Source organism: Mycteria americana, chromosome 4 (genome assembly GCF_035582795.1).
Source record: "Mycteria americana isolate JAX WOST 10 ecotype Jacksonville Zoo and Gardens chromosome 4, USCA_MyAme_1.0, whole genome shotgun sequence".
NCBI classification, from domain to species: domain Eukaryota; kingdom Metazoa; phylum Chordata; class Aves; order Ciconiiformes; family Ciconiidae; genus Mycteria; species Mycteria americana.
Window position 1 is genome coordinate 49114992 of NC_134368.1, and position 18728 is coordinate 49133719.

The following is an 18728-nucleotide window of genomic DNA, read 5'->3' on the forward strand; positions in this document are numbered from 1 at the left end:
AGATGCTCAGTTATTTCCTTGAAACAAATTTCAAACAAGATCATGCCACACATCTAACACAAAAGCAGTCTCTGTCCTTTTTCATAAGGAGTTACTGGAATGATTGACTCTGCATGCGTTTTCATCCTCGCCCACAGGGTTAGTTCTCAGGAATAATAGCTCATTTTTGCTAAAGCCCACAAGAACATGAAATCTGGAGCTGGTTATGAAGACAGCTGTTCAAAGCGTGGATGAACTGCATCCTGCTGCTGCTGAGAACCTAGTGGCAGACATTTATTGCCCTCCAGAGCAGGAAGGGCTCCTTATCTACTTAGGAAGAATCTATTCAGTTCTGAACAGCAGAGTATTTTAGTGAAGATAATTGGTCTTTCTAAAATAAAAGGAAAAAATATGAAAGAAATTTGCAAGGTGTTGCAACATACAAGACAAGCCTACACTTGTACTACTATTAGTATAATATGTACTTGAAATGTATATAGATATGTACATCTGATCCTGTCATAAAAATAATCTTCTCTTTTACGTTGCAGACCATGTTATTTAAAGGTAAAACATAGCAACCCCGGCAGGTAAATTGCCCAGCGTTATGTGTCATCAAGTATCACCTCCCATTTAGTTTTCTATAAAAGCCATTAGCCGGCAATGATCACAGTGATAAGGCAGCTTGTTATCCATTCCTTCCTTACTGAAATAAGCACAGCCTCATGGACCAGCTTGGGAGATTCATTCAATCGGATCCTAAAGGTATGTGACTAGACATATTAGAGTGCTTTACCAAGAGTTTTGTTACATTTTGGTAGGTTTTTTTCAGGACTGACAACCAAAATGAGAAAATCTGTCTCCTTTCTCTTGTAACCTTGTCCAAAAATAGCAGTAATGTACATTTTCAAGATATAAAGAAGGGAGAGATGAAAAAAGCTTGTAGAAAAAAAACCATACATTTACTTAAGAAGTGAGGAAAAGTCTCTAGCTATGGGTCCTTTATGCATTTAGAATAAAGCTAACACAGTTTTAACTAGGCAATTACTTCTCTGAATGATACCATACTTTAATGATTTTTAGATTAAGGCAAAGAGGAAATCACAAATCTATCTAGGCTAACTAACCCTTGCACGGAGGCCACATATAATCTTCCTGAAATAAATCCTTCCAGGTAAGAACTCTGGCTGAAGATGAGCTATCTTTTAAAAAGCCATTCTTTTTTTAATATGTTCATTAGTGAAAATCCAATCACAATTAAACATTGGGAATACAAAAATAAAAATGTTATACCTTATTTCTGCTATGCAAGAGCTTAGCTTCCAGTTCTTCCCACTGGGTCCTGTTACATCTTTTTCCCCACTAGATCAAAGAACTTTTTATTATTACCTATCAGTTCCCTATACAAATAGCTATAGATTGTGATCAGTTACCTGCTGACTGAAGTTAAAAACCCTTTTAAATTCAATTTACAGTGTTAACATTAAAGATACTGTGAATTTCTGAAGTTTTTATATATGTTTTTATATAAGCTCACAATAGTATGTCCCTGGCCATGTATCCCTGGTTATACATGCAGGGAAGCCATTTCTTCTTTAACAACATTGATTGGAAAATCAGGTTTACCTGACTAACCATGATGGTTCTCAGGGCCTCTCCAGTAATCAGTGTTTCCTGAGACAAAGCATCTGCAGCCCATCCTGAATGTATGAGCTACCTTACTAGTTCTTACATGCATGTTCTATATTTGGCTCCAAACATGTGGTTTGCTCCTGGACCTGGATTCCTCTCATTTAGTTACCTCCTTGCTTTTTGACTTATCCATCCTCTACTCTTTGGATCTTCTATAAATATTGGGTTTATTCACATCTTTGACAAAAATATTTTTTATTGTAGTGCCTACATTAAATGTACTTTGTATTGCTATTAAAAGAACATAGCGCTCTCAAGACCTTATTGTCTAATATGTCTAAGGTCTTGCAAGACCTTACTGTCTATTTAGCAGCAGCTTGGATACTCGAACTCACATACAGCTAGTTCAGCTGTGTTAGTTACACAACCTTAGTCCAGACACACACAGCCTAAGTTTTGCACAGCACAGGATGAAGGGTTAATCATTTATAATCTCACACCCACACATTATTGAGGTGTATTATTTTATTATTCATTACCTGAGACCTGGAATAACCATTCTTTTATTAATTATATATCACTGGAATGTACCTATTCTTCATAAACAGACCAAATCCCAAAATAAATGGCTAGTCCCAATTTACACATTTCATACTATTTTCCAATCCACCACATGCGAGAAATTTCATACTAGAAATTTACCACTGGACCCTACATAGAGTAGTTAACAATCTTTTTTCTCTCTGTTCTTTTTTTTAAATTATAGCATTTTCTAATGAAATATGAAAGTAGAGTAAGGATACTTAAAGGCACTCAACTAGTAGTGCTAATTCCTCTGGTGAAAGACAGTAATGAAAGCAGCAGTATGATATTGGCTAATCTTATGCATTAACAGCAAAACTTTCGCAATCAGATAAAACATCACGTATACTTACTGTAGTAGCTATGCACAAGAGCTGAAATACAGTTTAGTTACATATTTGCATAGTTTCTAAGTTACACTTCTGCTGATTAAGCTAACTAGTGGTTTTGGATGGCAATGGACTTTTATGTAGGGATATGCTATCATTCTCTCACCTAGCACAGTGTGTATAGGAGGAACAAACACGCACAGCACTTTCCCTGGAGAAAAGTTTCTGACCTGCTTGTGGTCTCTTGTCGGAGTCTATGGGCAGCAGATACAGACAGACGCTAGGAATGTACTTTGCTCTGCTGTTATTCAGGGAACGCGCAAAGTGCTTGTCCCACTGCACATGCACTGGTGAGTGAGAAGCCTACAGCAAAACCAGAAATCCACTCCGTTCCAGTGCGATGCACAAAAGCACACATGGCTGAAGAGCTTTGCAGTGGGATCAAATAGTCACTAGAGCTAGGAGAGAAACTTTTGAACAGTTTTCCAGTAGAAAACTGTTTGATGATAAAAAGGGGTCACAGTAAATTATAGCACTATTGATCAAAGTTCTTACATAGATCTTTAAAGAACAACATAAAGAAATTTTTTTCCCTTCAGAAATATTTTGAAATCCAGCAGCATCTGGGATTTCCTTATCACGGTCCAGAGACTGTGCAGAGACCAAAGCAACATCCCAGAGTGCTGATGTGGTTGCGATAGCTTTGGCAGATGACTCTTACATCTCTTTGTTCCTTTGCCCAACTGTAACAGCCTCAAGTAAATCAGTCTCATAAAGGGTATATTCTCTTCCTACCACGCATGCCACACTACTAAATTTAATTTTTGGTTAAAAAACAGAATTAGGGAAACATTTAATTGCTGTTAAACACTGATCTAAATAATATATTTTCAGATCCTAATTATTATTGTCTCACAAACTTTCTTTGATTTACTGTTCTTATGGACTTTCTTAATGACAGAGTAAAGTAACAGATAACAATCTGTAAATGAAGCACTTTGCAAAGACACTGGTCCAATTATGACTAGATACAGGAAAGGTCTTATTAAGTTTCCCTCATTTGGATGTTTTGAGAGAGAACATTCTGTTCAAATCCATGCTCAAAAGATCATTTAGCAACAAGCATAAGAAAATAACTACATTTCCAGGTATTGATTATATTCATTGCTGTTATAGCTCTTAAACTTAGATTTTAAAATGGTTTGGTTTAGTTTTTTTAACATCAGTTTGTAGAAAACATGGGGTAAATGAAAACTAAAAACATTCCTGTTTCAAAGTTATGGAATCAGACAAGTACGAACCTAAAAGAAAGATAAATTTCCTTTTGAACCTGTAACCTTTCAAGTTTTATCCAGAAACTTTTAATAGTGAAAGCGTGAAAATCCCTTTCATATTATTCCATATCATTTCCTTTTTACCTTATTTCTCAGAGCAGGTATGAAGGACCAGAGCTTTAATGGGATGTTTATGTAAAAATCAGATGCTTAGCTTTTTACAGTACGTTCACAGCAACCTGTGGTTTCAGATCACTGAGGTATGTCAAAATCCAATCTTTTCCACAGAAGTGGAACTACTCTTTTATATTAATGTGCTTAAAAAATTGTGTTCTTAAAATATTGCAAGATATAGTCTGTTCTCAGGCAGCGCTGAGCTCATGTTAGCACACAACTCTTCCAACCTAGAAGCAAGTTCACTACTTAAAGAGAGAATTTACAATTAAAGAGGAATTTTACTACTCCTTTCCAATACCAAAATTACGTGGTTTCCTTTCTTAAGTGCCATTTAAATGCTAATTTTAAAAATGTGTTTTCACTTTGTTCCGTATTAAGGAATATTGGAAAAGATACGACTGTACTTAATAAAGAAACTGCTGCCACATTTGGAAGACAGAAGGAAGTATCATCAGGAGTTTGCTTCATCCACTTCATTCCATGGAGTGCATAATATTGTTCAAACGCAGAGCAAGACTCGCAAAGTGCTGTGGCTGTTAGTAGTCGTGGGCTGTCTTGCCATTGTTATTTGGCAAATCTGCAGTCGCTTCATCTACTACTTCAGCTGGCCAACCACAACTACAGTGGTAGTTCAGTATGTGGAAAATGTCAAATTCCCTGCTGTGACTATTTGCAACTTGAACAGGTAAAAGTTATGTTTGTTATTTGCTCTTGAGAGGCAACACCTCTTTATCTGAAAGCAGTCAGGTTCCACAACTTGCTTGAACAAATCACATAAAACAAGGAAAATATGGCTCTAAGGGGTGTGTCCTCCATACCACCACATGAGATTTAAATGAAGAGGAAAATATGAGAATCAAGGAAGGGAGGTTGTTTTTTTAATCTTTCCCTCCCTTCAGAGGAACAATTGCACTACAGATTTTTAAGTTTCAAAACATAAGTTGGAGTAGAAAAACATCTCTGGTGTTGTTCTTCCAGGTATGAGTGTTGCTTCTACGGTGCAACTACGGGACAGTCATCAGTCACATCCAAGTTAAAAATAAAAGACAAGATTTGCAATTAGAGAGATTCAAATAGAAACATCATACAAATGTAGAAGTCTTAGGCAAAGTAGATACTTTTTTTTCGGAGGTGCTCAGCCTTTATGGTTCCAGCTGATGTCAGTGGGATTTGCAGGAGGGAAGCATTTGGATTGTTTGGAAGTCATGTATCTAAGCAGGAGCTTCACTACAGATTTCTACATTTGAAGATAATGGCCAAGATTCAGATGCAGCCACTTTGAAAATAATGTAGTAAACCCACGGCCTGATTTTTAGAGCAAATACGTAATTTAGGAGCAGTTTTAGAAACACAGAAAGTTTACCCACATTGTTTCCTCAAGAATTGTAAGTTTTCTTATCTTCTACCTTTTGCTGGCAGAATCTGCCAGAAGTCCAAGGCTCAAATATCTGGAGCCGTTCTGCCTCACGATGCCTCTTTCCCATTGCCCTGCATAAAGCCATCCTGGGTTATACTGCACAACAGGCACTGTGGACAGAAGTCCCTCTTCATTACAGTGGGCTGTCTATTTATAAAAATGCCTCACTTCTTATAACTATAGCGGCAGCGCATTTTAAGTAAATAGTCAGCTATTGAGCATGGCAGTTGTCCGCCTAAGTGACAGTTTGCTGCCACATCCATCTGTTGTTCATGCTGTGCTTATCCTTCCCTCCTGTTTTTAGTCACCAGTTTTTTTGTTGGCAGCACAAAGAGGCACAGATCTACTTTTGTCTTTATTTTTTGACTCAAATTCAGTTGTGAAGAGTTGTTCCTACCAATCTTCCTTAAGTTGGGGCATTAAGATCTATTATACAAATATATTGGTATGTTTTTAAAAACAGGATTACATAAAATGGCAATTCTAAAGAACATGGTATTGTAGTTTCATTTGTGTTTATTCTGTTTCCAAACTTATAACTGTTCTGTAAACCCTTACTTTACTTCAATAAAGGACTTCAGTGCTGTACATCAGGAAAGCACCTCCAACGCCTCATCATGTTTTTGAGATTTTTCGAGTGGATTCTAGGACTAAGGATCATCCTTGGTTTATACCACTGTGTCACCAGCCACAGAGCTCATGGGAAGGTAGACTGTCTCTACACTGGGGCGTAGTGCCTTAGTAAAGCAGGTATATGAGATTACTGCAAATGCACTTAGAAATCAGTTTTCTAAATGATGGAAGACAGCTTTTTTGAAAGGAACAGCTCCTCCCAGCTAGTTTCTCGCATGTAAATGCCATTGTTCAGCTTGTCATCATCAGTACAAATCTGGTTGTTGGCTTATGCAGATGGCTAATCTACTCGGGGTTTTTGGTTTTTATCTTTTTAATAAACAACCACACACAACAGAAATGTTTCCAATATGACTAGACCAGAATAGCCATGGGAAGGAGTCCATTTTCTGTTTTCAGACATGGAAAATACCTTCCTAGAAATGGAGACTATATTGTTTATTCATGTTGCAGGGATTAAAGTGCAATGTGGTGGGCAAGAATCACTTATAGTTTGCGGGCAGACAACAAATCGTGTCACAGATTTGGCAAGAGAAGCCCTGAGATCAGTCCCATAACTCTGCAGAATTCCAAGCAATTCTTTCTCCTTCCCACTGACAGGTTTCAAGCTTATGCAGTAAGCAACCTCAAAGTAATTTTTTTAATTTGGAACATTGTGTCTGGAGTTCTCCGTAAATTTGCTATGGAAGATAAATATTCTCAAGAGCTAAAAGATTTCCTTCTTGCGAATCAGAACTTCAGTATCAAAGAGTTTACAAGGAAAAACGGGTTTTATCTGAACAGCAGCACATTGCTAGAATGTGAATTTTTTGGAAAGCCATGTTACCCACAGGTAAATATGTTTATTTTACTAAAACAGTAGCATGGAGGGGAAGGGGATGTAGTCTTACCACTCAGCTTGAGACATCTAGCTTGCCAGCTACTCCCCCTGTTTTCCCTTTACAGTCAGCCAATGGAGAAAAAAAAAGTCCTGCTCTAAATCACCGAGGACCCCAGTTCTCCCACTGACCGCAGAGCCTGCTGGACTCCCTGAGCTGTAAAATGGGATTTCAGTCTAAATTGCTCTCTGCCTAGTGCCACTTCTGCACAGATAGCAGCCTTTGAAAGCTGTCATACCTCCAGGCTGTATCTAACAACCTTTTCCATAAATGGCCTATAACGAAGGTCAGTTTGAACGGAGTTTTTTGCATGACATGATTGCGTAGTTTTGTTCTTGAGGTCAAGAATATAGACAGCCAGGGTGACTATATGCAGAGTCCACAGGAATTTTAAATAATGAGGTGAAAATAGCCCATCTCTGGGAATTTTGGACAACAGCCAAAGAATATGATGGTCCCATTTTTATGTCGATTCTTCCATAGAGCAATTCCCGACTTAAACAGAAAACATGAACAGAAAAGTCAGGCCTATATTCTTCCAGATTAATCTAACCTTTAGATATGCTGTAGCTTCTAAAATTAGGCATTGGAGAATTCTCTTAACTGAAAGACACTAGGGCTAATAACTAAAACTAAAGCAATGAGATGCAGTCATGTTAAATGATGAGGTGGCTTTGGGAAAAAATGCAAATATTGTACTTTCATATGTAACACGACATTCAGTTTTGAAACAGTCTTCACTAAACATCTACTGGAAAAATTAAACAAGTTGGTCTTGAATATATAATTTCTATATAATGTAACAGGTATAGAAAAACAACAGAACCTCATTAAATGATTCCGAGCAGCTCATAGGTATTAATAAACAATGTGAAATTTCTCCACAAGCTTCATTTTCTATAGAAAGGGATGAAATCCTTTTGAATATTTCCATCAATTACCACTTTTCTGATTGTAATATTTAGTACTGCCTTTGGGGGAAAAAAACCCCACAACCCCAGTAGTCCATCTTTTGCATTGTAATTCACTAAAGAAACTTCAAGTGATCTTTCTTTCATTTTACTCTTCCTTATTTTCCTTTATTGAAGGATTTTGAACATGTTTTCACTGAATATGGAAACTGCTTTACTTTTAATCACAATGATCTTCCAGCAAGAAGAGTGAGTTTGTCTGGAAGAGGCTTACATTTGCTTTTTGATGTCCAACAGGTACAGCTATCCTAATGATTATAAACCACAAATCATGTAATAACTTATAGATGAGCAGAGGTGTTTTGTTTTGGGTTTGGTTTTGGTTTTTTGGTTGGTTGGTTTTACACAGACTTTCAGAATTTCATGCACAAAATTCTGTATCAAGACTATTTCTGAGTGAGAGGGTGTTTTAAAGGAAAGGTCTAATACAGATTTTAAAAGTCAGAATTATTATGGACTCTGTCCCCAGCTAAATGGTTCTGAAAGTTGCGAGTGAGCATATATATGTATATATACACAGTTCACCTACAATTGAAGCATGTCATCAGAGCAGTAATATATTTTTATGCAAGCACTTCAGGATAACATCATTTCGTTTTAATAAAAGGCCCAGTAGAGAAGGTCACATGGTGCCAATTTCTAAGCAGTACTGAATTTTAGTTGCAGCAGCAGCAGCTGTAAGTGCTCAATGCAGCTAAGATCTGGTCTTTGCACTGTAAATAGTCTCCGACCTTATTAGAATTGTCTTTGACCAACAAAACCCAGAAAACTCAGGGAATATCACCTTGTGAGATCAGGGAAGAAAACTAAAATCCACTGTGATAAATGACTTAGACATTCACTTTTGTTCTCTAGGAATTATGAGACAGGAGTGACAGGTTCTGGAGGGGGTAATGGAAAGTTTGCTGAAATGTGATGGGTAGTTGCAAGTAAAATGAATGAATATCAAAGTTATGAGTAAATGTTCATCTATGCCTTCTTGCTTTTGAAACTGGGAGATGACAGAAGGAATAAAAAACCTGAAAGTTTATAGTAACTGGAAGGAAACCCACAGAAGTAATCAACAAAGGAAATTCAAGTCAGTTTGCTTCTATACTTTTCTGTAAATTGCCAAAAATGTGACTAGAGATACAAGACCAAATAAAAAAGCATAGTACCATTTTAAATATAGCTAAAGCTTCAAATGGTAAGCAAAGCCAAAACTATTTTAAATAATTGTTTTGTATCAGGAACAATTCACTGATGAACCTGCTCTTGGTTATACTGATGCTGGTATAACTTTTGTTATCCATTCACCCAAAGAGCTTCCACGCTTTGATGGTTTAGGTTTATTAACACCGGTCGGCATGCATGCACAGGTCTCAATCCGCCAGCTGAAGGTAAGGACTTTGTCCATCAAGTGGAAATATTGGTCTTTACTGTCTCTAATTCTCTTCTGAAGCGTGACAATGAATCAGACATTTCTGAAGTTAAAATATTTATCATGACAAAGTGACTCCTAAAAAGAACATTTCCTCCAGACACAAACAAAATTACTGCTATTTTGGAGGGGGTTGTCATTGGTCTTCATAATCTGTATCTATGACAGTCAGCCTTTCTTTCCAGTGACAGTCTCTTTCTATGACAGTCTCGCTGACATATAATGATACAAGGACATGACAGCATTTCCCCATCAACACATTCTGTTACCATTAAGGTTGTCTCAGATTCCTAGTGGAATCCCAGTGGAGTGGACTTCCCTTCTGTGCAAGGCTGTCTGATCAGGTCCTACTTTTGCTGTTAGAGAGAGGAGATGATTTTATAATCCCAAAAGCACGGACTGTAATTGCCTCCAATTAAATCACAATGTTACTGCTTATGTCTTCAACAGGCTTCCTTCAGCACGTTAAAATGTCAGAAAAGAATATCTAAATTTAAAACAGAGACAAAAAATTTATATCTTCTGTTATTATTACCCTACAGTCAATTATCCAAGAATACCCATGGGGAGAGTGCAAGCCTGATATAAAGCTTCAGTACCACAAGATTTATAGTACTAATGGATGTTTGCAGGAATGCAAAGCCCGGTACATACAGGACTGGTGTGGCTGTTTGCCATTCATTCTTCCAGGTATTTCTCAGGAATAGCATCATACCATACACTGATCATCTGGCTAGGAGAGCTCACCTGTTATTGAACAGCAAAGGAGATGGGGCACATGCTTGAGGGATATCTACAGCTGGGATTAATTAAAGTTATATAAAATTGTCTTTTTTTTTTAAATCCAGAGAAAACAAGCAATATATTTGGTCAGCTCTAGACCTAGCATCTGGGTCATTGGCTATTCTTAGGATATGGACCAAAAAACGTGAAAGAAAAGATTATGCCTCAGGGCTGTGAGACAAGTCTGTAGTCTTCAACCTGACTTACTAAAGAGCTGGAACTAAATCCATAAGGAGTCATAGATTTTCGCACGTACCACAGAAAACCTACTTTGCAGGTTTAGCAGCCCCAGCAGACCTGATTGTTTGAAGACAGAAACCGAGGTCCCCCACATGAACTGTGGAAAGAGTCTGGCACCAGACTCTGGCACCAGACTGGAAAGTCCCTGGAAACAGTCTGGCACCAGACTCTGGCACCAGACTGGAAAGTCTCTGGAAAGACTTCTGGCACCAGAAGAAGGCTCTGCAAAAGCCAAAAGGCTGCATGGAGCCATCTAATCAGCCCGAAATGCAGAGTACGGGTGTATGCTGTAATACTCCCCTCAAGGATCCAGGCATCCTAATCACTCTAGAAATGCAAAGCAGTAACACTGAGCCCTGACCAGTCTCCCACCTCCCAGCATTAGAAGTAAAGATAATACTGTCACCTCTATCTGAAGCAAGAGCTGGAACCCAAATCTCTGCTCTCACAGCTCTTTTTTTCACAATTAGTGGGCAAGAAAGCCACTGTCACACCTGCACTTTCTGACTCAATGTGTTTTTAAATATCCCAAGCAAGGTAGAATGGTTTCACTAAGGGAGACCCATTAATGAGTAATCTCTAGCCTGTTTGTTTGACAACCTCTTGGAAAGGAGGTTGGCAATCTCCTGGAAACTCTCATGGAAAGGGGTTTGAGAAGGAAATTAGCTCTAGGTCTCCCAAACCCAGGGTGAGAGCTTTATACAGTGACAGTTAGATAAAGGAGGGCAATGCCTTCTTTAACTGTGTGCTAAACTGCTAAGTAATATTTCCATGCAAGGGAAAAAATTGGGGTGAAACTGAGACCATCTGAAACGTGAAAATTTTGCTGTTAGCTCAGGGTGCTGTCTTACCCCTTAGGTCTCCAAACAACTCTTGCATGAAGCTCAAAACTTTTGCTGAAATACATGGAGTGTCATCATATATCCCATCTACCCTACTTTGTTTTTTCATTTCCACTAGGAAAAAACAGAAATTCTTGGCTTTAGCAAGCTAACACAAAGAGTGAGCCACAAGCTTAAAGGCAGTTCTGGCTTGCACAGATAATAAAGATGTTTGCTCCAACAGCAAGCCTCCTGGCTTGGTCTGTTGTCCCTTTTCACTACGTACCCCTTTTGGTGTTGGTAACTGCACTGTGCCCAACTGAACTGATTTCTCAGTTGTATAATGATAAACATGAAGTGGTGAGCAGGCTTTGATGACCTTACATTTCAGTTTAGTACAAATAGAGCTAAGGGTTAGATTGTTAATTGATGTTCCTAACATTTGTTGTTTATTTTTAAGGAAATGGAACAGAATGTGATTTGCTGAAGTTTTACAATTGTGTTTATCCAGCAATCTGTAAGTAATAACTCCATATTAGTATTTTCTAAGCCAATTCCAAATAGTAGGCAGTATCTATCAGTTAAAACAAAATACTGAAAGTAGTACTGAAATGGAGGGCATCCCAGTTCATTTAATATTCTGAAAATAGAGACCAGACAGAGCATTAAATAGATGCCAATTAAAAAAAACACAAGAATTCATTTTAGTAATCAGAAATGGTTTAAAATGGAAGAATGTTCAATTAATCTGTTTTCAGTTATCAAGCCTCTGGCTTGCATCTTTGCATCTTCATGGTATCATCCTTGTAGCTCCAATGTTGTATGCTTTTTGTTTGTGACAGAAAAGGGAACAGCACAGTAATAACAGGTTTGCTAACTGACAGAAAATATAATTCAAAATCACTGGACTTTAAGGTTTTCTCTTCTCAAAAGTCAAATGAATTATGTATTTTCAAAGTGCTCCAAATGCAATTAATTTCCGTAAGCAAATAATCTGCATGCAGTAGATATGAAATTTGTAAGTCACTAGAACAGACTTTCTGGAAAATACCGCAAATGGCAATCTGAGAAGTAACTTCTCATGAACTTTAGAAAGCCTCCTTTTTAATTGTTTTGGATTCTGCTATGTAATGTGACTCTCCCTTCCCAAAGCAATGATGATTAAGATACCAAGTAGATTAACAAGTTTTGGAAGGCCTCAGAGGGGGTTTATTTGTATTTTGATTAGGTGTGTGCAACATTCAGGAAAGATGTACTACTATGAACAATGACTATTTCCTGTGGCTCTTTTGAAATAGATTCCACTAAGTTCACATTCTTATATAATCATGATCTTTGATAGCCTGTCATGGTGGAAATACGTATTTTATTTTACTTAATGGATATTCTGTGACCAAGTTTCAAAGAAACCACTGGGCAATAAACAAAAATGACCCCTAAGTCCTATCAAGGATGGGTAGGATTTAGAGCTGGACCCCAGAAGGAACTGGCATCACTGTACTGTACATGGTGGACCTGGCTTGTAGGTGCCTGGTCCCCAGGACTCCAAGTTAGGTGCTAAGTCTCCTTTTACAGTGCAGGAGAGGTTAGACATCTGATAACAAAATCTCAAATGACAGCAGACTGATCCAGTATCTGTGGGACCTACCGTTGGTGAGAGCATTTATTTTAGGAACGCTAAAGGCAGGCTATCCAGAATGAAATCCACAACCCCAGCGTCCCTGGAGAGTACCTCAAATCATCAACTAACAGGCTGAGATATCTCCTCCCCTGCAGTTTGCAAAAGCGAGAAGCCCACACGCAGAGGGAACAGACACAATGGCCACCACCACACCAGGACAAATAGAGCATGACAAGCAGGAGGTTATGGTACTCATCTCAGAGTACCAGATGGCTTTGGGGATGGTTTATGCTTTATGAACTATTTATGTCTTACCATTTTTCTTCTACATTAATTTTCTCCGGCTTTCCCAGCTTTCTATAATGATTTATTTCTGTTAGAACCTTGTCAGAGGGATGGCTCCCCACTTTCATGAGCAGCCAGACCTGCAGAATTTTGTGACTTCTCTTTGGTATTTGAAGAAACAAAGCTGTCCCTAAGCCCTCTTAGCTGTCTTAAGCCCAATTATCAAATGGCAGGCAGGGGTTAAGGTAAAGTTAACTTAGCTTACCAAGATTTTTATGTAGCTATCAGATGATAATAAACTACAACTGGCATTGCTCTGGAAGCTGTTTCTGTGCACTGAAATGAGCTAGGTAGACGTCAAGGCATCAAGACCAAGGATTATATAGCTAAGTGTGTAATCAGAAAGCTAGCACAGAACATGGAAAGTCTTCTGTTGTCCTACTGTTTAACTGTGGATGAGAAATAGCAAGCACATGAAGCCCCAATGAAGGCAGAAAGACTTACAGGTGCTGAATTTCTTTGGAAAAAATGACCAAAAAAATCTCAGCCCTTATTACTGTGCTCCAGTTTCCCAAATGCCAGTTACAAATACTTATTTGTTCTTTTAAAACTGGTAAGTATCCACTTTTCTCAGTATAACTAACCCATACATTTACCAAAGTCAGTTAAAAGTAGTTTTGTAAGTTTTAAAAAAAGTTTTTGAAGTGTGTGATTTTTTAGAAATATGTAAATTCTTTATCCTGAAATTTCAGATGATATAGAGATAAAAGGATTATGTACAGCAGGAACCCACAATTCCACTTGCCCTGCCCCATGTGAAGAAACTGATTATCCTACCACTGTCACCTATTCAAGTTTTGGAGGAGAAAAAGCCATAAAATACTTTTCTGCAAAACTGAAGAAAAGCCCAGAATACATCAGGTAATCTTGCTCAACACGTTGCCTAGTAAAGAAATTATCAATTATTTTTAAGTGTGCTAACAGAGAGTATGATGTAAATATGACCTTTTAAAAAGATATTCTTACATATGTTATAAATAATGTTGTCTGTGAGATAAAATAATCTCTTAGACAAAACTGGTTAAGATTTATACAGATTCATATATATATAAAATATACTTAGATACATCTAAGACTTGTGGATAACATAAAATAGATACTGCAATTAAAAAGTAATGTCCTCAATTACCTTCTGTGTCATTGATCTCTTGTAACAAAGTTTTTTGATCACTTTGGCAAGTAAGAATAAAGAAAGGGCAGGGTTATCAAACCTACCCACAATCCATGTGAGCAATCCATCCAATAGAGAAGACAAATCTTCATCCTTCTACAACTGAAGTCAATGAGCAATCTAAACAGATGCTGTGTAAAGTTGTTCTCCTTTCTCTCAACCCATTCCCAAAGGAAGCTTCATAAGCACTGAAGAGCTAGGTTTTATTGTAGCAATAGTGTCACAAATTTAATAATCTTTTCTATTGTTAGTAGAATTCACTAATACCATTTATATTATAAAAGTTATTCAGAAAATATTTGGTATAATATTAATTCTCAGGAGGTAGCAGGAGAGTCAAATACCATGGTTCTATCTGTGTGACTGAAAACGCTACACAGCAAAGGAAAGTAGGTCTAACCCAAAAGAAGAGACCTTCTAGTGTGAAAGCATGTCTCAGCAGTACTGACTACACCTTTTATCCAGGAAATGGTATTAGAACTTATGTTATGCATAGAGCTGTGTCGCTTAGTAGTAGCACTGAGCTGACATAATCTGCATACTTTTAAATTCATAGAAGAGATACATATGTGCTTATGCTTTAATAGACATATGTGCCTTACTGTTACAATATAATAAATTGATGCCAGATTTCCTTGCAAACACAAGCATTATATATCCAAAAATAGAATGATTTCCAGATTTTTTTGCTAGAAAGATAAAATCTAGTTGTCAAAGACCATTTAACACAGTTTTATAGACTGAATTGCCTCTTGCTCACAGACGTAGATGTCAGCAGTACAAATAAGTATTGACAGGTGCTACATGAACTCATAGTATCCACAAAATCAAAATATGTTTATAAAGAACTGTAGAAAATTTGGCTAATGAAATATCTATGAGTATTTCATTGTTTCAGTGACTTCAGTTTTCTTACTTTTGAAGCCATCAGTCTGCAAATGCTTGCATATGTTTATACGTGAACAGGAACTATATGAATGATAGAATGCTTTGGGTTGGAAGGGGCCTTTACAGGTCACGTAATCCAACCCCCCTGCAAGAGCAGGGACATCTTTAACTAGATCAGGTTGCTCAGAGCCCCGTCCAACCTGACCTTGAATGTTTCCAGGGATGGGGCATTTACCACCTCTCTGGGCAACCTGTTCCAGTGTTTCACCACCCTCATCGTAAAAAATTTCTTCCTTATATCTAGTCTGAATCTACCCTCTTTTAAGTGTAAAACCATTACCCCTTGTCCTATCACTATAGGCCCTATTAAAATGTCTGTCCCCAATGAAGATTATGAAAGTTAAACCTGTTGTTATATGCAAAAGATATTAATCCTTTGAGGACATTTTATCTTTGTTGATTATTTTATTGTCTGTAAACATCATGCGCAACCCAGTAATTATTTAATTAAGCAAGTGAAAATACAGAACATTCCCCTGTTACCAAGCCTTAACCAATAGGAATCCTGCCCACATATTAACGAGTACATATTCTGAACTATAAAACATAGAGATCTATTGATTTCTGAAGATATAAGAAGGGAAAAGTTAAATATTTATTGGATAGTTCTGCTAGCAACTCCATGACAATGGTAGGAAGTCTTACTAATGAAAGCTATGAGAATAAGATTATTTTTATTACTCAGTGCTACTTGAGTTTTAGAATTATCACCTAAAGAGATAAAGTGATTATTTTGTATAGCAAATACTTTATTTTCATGAATATTGTTAATGATTGTTAATGCTCATTATCACTGTCAACCCAAAAATCTGTAGCTGTTCACACTTCTGAAGAATAATCGCTACTTTTATTCTTAAAGGTCACAGCATTATGTGTGCAATCAGTTTTTGTGTCTGTTTTACTCCACAACTGTAATGTTTATATTCTATTTAGGAATTAGGCAGAATCTTTCTGTAGACATGATATCATAAAGATGAGCTCTTTACTCACACTGAATCATTCTACAGGTCTTGCTCCAACTGAGATTCACCTACTCTTCCACTTTTGCAGTAGGCAAGAATATAATTAGGTAAGCGAGGCTATTAGCAGAGGATAGAAGTAAACATCCGAGTATAGGACAAGGGCTCTTCTGCACAAACATGCTCATTGAAATAAGCACAATTAAATATGCAGTTGCACATAACCAAGAGTGGTAGGCTACGCTTCCAAGCACTGTATCCGCTGTAGGTCAGGATGCTTGACACTTCCACTCAAGCTTATCTCTGTGACCCTTAAAAAGCACGAGTCTATCTCACAGTACAGATCTAGTTACTTTCTCAACATAGCCTGACAATCTACTCCTCTGATAAGCTCCTGTTATAACTATTGTTATTAGGACACTTTTTTTTTTCCTTCAGTGACCTAACTCATTTTGGTAACACTCATCTAATTGTTCCTTACAAGACACCATCGCTCTCCCTGAACTCGGTCCATGCTGATAAATGCTGGTAAAGATGAACAGCACTCCTGACTGTCTCAAGTAATACCATATGTATTTGTCATTAGGCAGAACCTTGTGCGTATTGACATTAAGTATCATGATCTGAGCTACAAAATAACACAGCAGCAGAAGGCCTTGACTGTATCTGAGTTGCTTGGTAAGTGAGTGTTTAATATTTATTTATTGCTGATTAATAATTAATCTAAAAAAAAAAACCCAAAACACACAAACCAACCTGGTTTTTATTCTCTCCCCTCCTGAGTCATAGCCTATGTAGGCTTCTAAACAAAAAGCAATACCTTTTATATTATAATTGTAATAATCATGTCTGCCTCATGGTCATTTTTGATACTGTCTCCTGTCATTCCATTAAAGAACCTGCAGTATGGACAGCAGCTGAGAGTAAGAATTAAGTTTGGCACTAGTGTGCTTATATCACACGGCTATATCACACACAGGACTGTAAGAATAGTGAAGTTTATGGGATTTGGAGGGGAGAGGAGAAGCAACAGAATGGTTAAAAAGGCATAGACGTAGGAAATATTTTAAGTATCTGTTTCACAGTAGGATGTGTTGTGTTGTACTTGCTTTATTTAGAATCTTAAGAAAGACATTAGTCTTCTCCAATAAACATTCTTAAGAATATTAATTCTGTTTTCTTAAAGTGATGGATTATGTATATTGAATTTATTTAACACTTGAACCCGGCAGGGTTTTGTTTGCTTGCTAGACTAAACCAAATGCTTAGGATGACATATGTTTATTTCCTTCTATTACAGCTGATGTAGGTGGCCAGCTTGGATTGTTTTGTGGTGCCAGTATGATTACAATCATAGAACTGCTCGAGTATATTTTTACTAACTTCTGTTGGATGTGCATCTTTCTTCTATTGAAAGCTCCTGAAATGCCTGAATGGAACAATCCATCCCAGAACCAACCGACACACAAGGAAAAAAAGAAGGGAATACAAGAATGTTAGTGGCTTGTAGAAGCACAAAACTAATTGTTTCTGCAACTTCCCTTCCTTTTTAAGATACAAAGGAGACTAATATTTTGCATTGCTCCCTTCCTTGCACTCCTTATTCTTCCTGCTTCTTTTATTGTCTAGAACTATTTAACTGTGCTAAATAACTTTAAAGAGTGAACTTTGGGAAGTCTCACTTTCTGTCTCATGTAAAGAAAAATGTAATCTATGTAATCTTTACCTAAAATTTTTTTTAAAGAATTACCAATTTTTTTAAATAGCATAGCAAGTGATACTGACATACAATGCAATTTAGCATTTCTGACCCAGTTTTTATCTTCTGTATTTTGAATGAGAAATAATATTAACACACAGCCAAATTAATACACACAAGATTCTTAACCACCACAAAGGTGGAGCATTGCTATGCTGAAAAAGCAGATTCCTTATTAATGACAAAGTCTTTGCTAGTAGGTTACCACTGTTACATGTTCCAGTGAAGGATATCATAGCTTTGCCTATCAGAATTAGGAGTGTGCTTCTACAGTGTATTATCTGTTTGTCTGAAATGCATCAAAAAAAAAAAAAAAATCTCATGAGTCTGCCAACTACTATAGAGAACCATAGGGCATCTGAGTGGATGGCAAGTGGGCAAACATAGGCCAAGCTCAGCATTTAATGTGATGAAAAATGATAATAAAGACTAAGGCTTCACCTAAGTCTTACTAAAAATCAGTGAGAGTAAGAATTTTGTGGCTTTGCTGCTGAATCAGGCTTCCTGAACATTTATTCCTTTAAAAGTGTTCAGAAAAGCTTCTGTGCTTTCCTATGTCTGTGTGGGCCTATGGAGCAGTAGTGGTTTAGAGTCTTATGTTTTTAGAGAAGACTTCAGTGATTAAATAAACTTCCAAAGATGTGTAATAGTGTAGTGTAAATAGACCCTCTTCCCCCCGACACACACACACACTAAAGCTCATAGAACAAGAAGTGTGCACTGGAGGGGGGTGTTATGTTCTTTTTAAGTACAACATCTTAGTAAACAGCATAATCATTTTAAAATACG

At 37.2% G+C, this 18728-nt stretch overlaps 1 protein-coding gene across 1 annotated transcript; it reads left to right on the forward strand.

Moving 5' to 3' along the window:
- The first annotated feature begins 704 nt into the window (after positions 1–704).
- On the forward strand, positions 705–17680 carry ASIC5 (acid sensing ion channel subunit family member 5). The gene is made up of 10 exons (XM_075499256.1): positions 705–744; positions 4352–4658; positions 6624–6855; positions 7990–8109; positions 9102–9251; positions 9835–9982; positions 11597–11653; positions 13795–13963; positions 16767–16858; positions 17481–17680. The coding sequence occupies exons 1-10, from the start codon at positions 705–707 to the stop codon at positions 17678–17680; spliced, it is 1515 nt and encodes a 504-aa protein (XP_075355371.1).
- Positions 17681–18728: the final 1048 nt, after the last annotated feature.

Bases quoted from the DNA above. Each gene is read 5' to 3' on its own strand.
- ASIC5 (XM_075499256.1), top strand. From the start codon at position 705: ATGGACCAGCTTGGGAGATTCATTCAATCGGATCCTAAAG. The intron at 4,659-6,623 runs GTAAAAGTTATG...TCCCACTGACAG, and splicing joins ACTATTTGCAACTTGAACAG to GTTTCAAGCTTATGCAGTAA. The intron at 6,856-7,989 runs GTAAATATGTTT...CCTTTATTGAAG, and splicing joins GAAAGCCATGTTACCCACAG to GATTTTGAACATGTTTTCAC.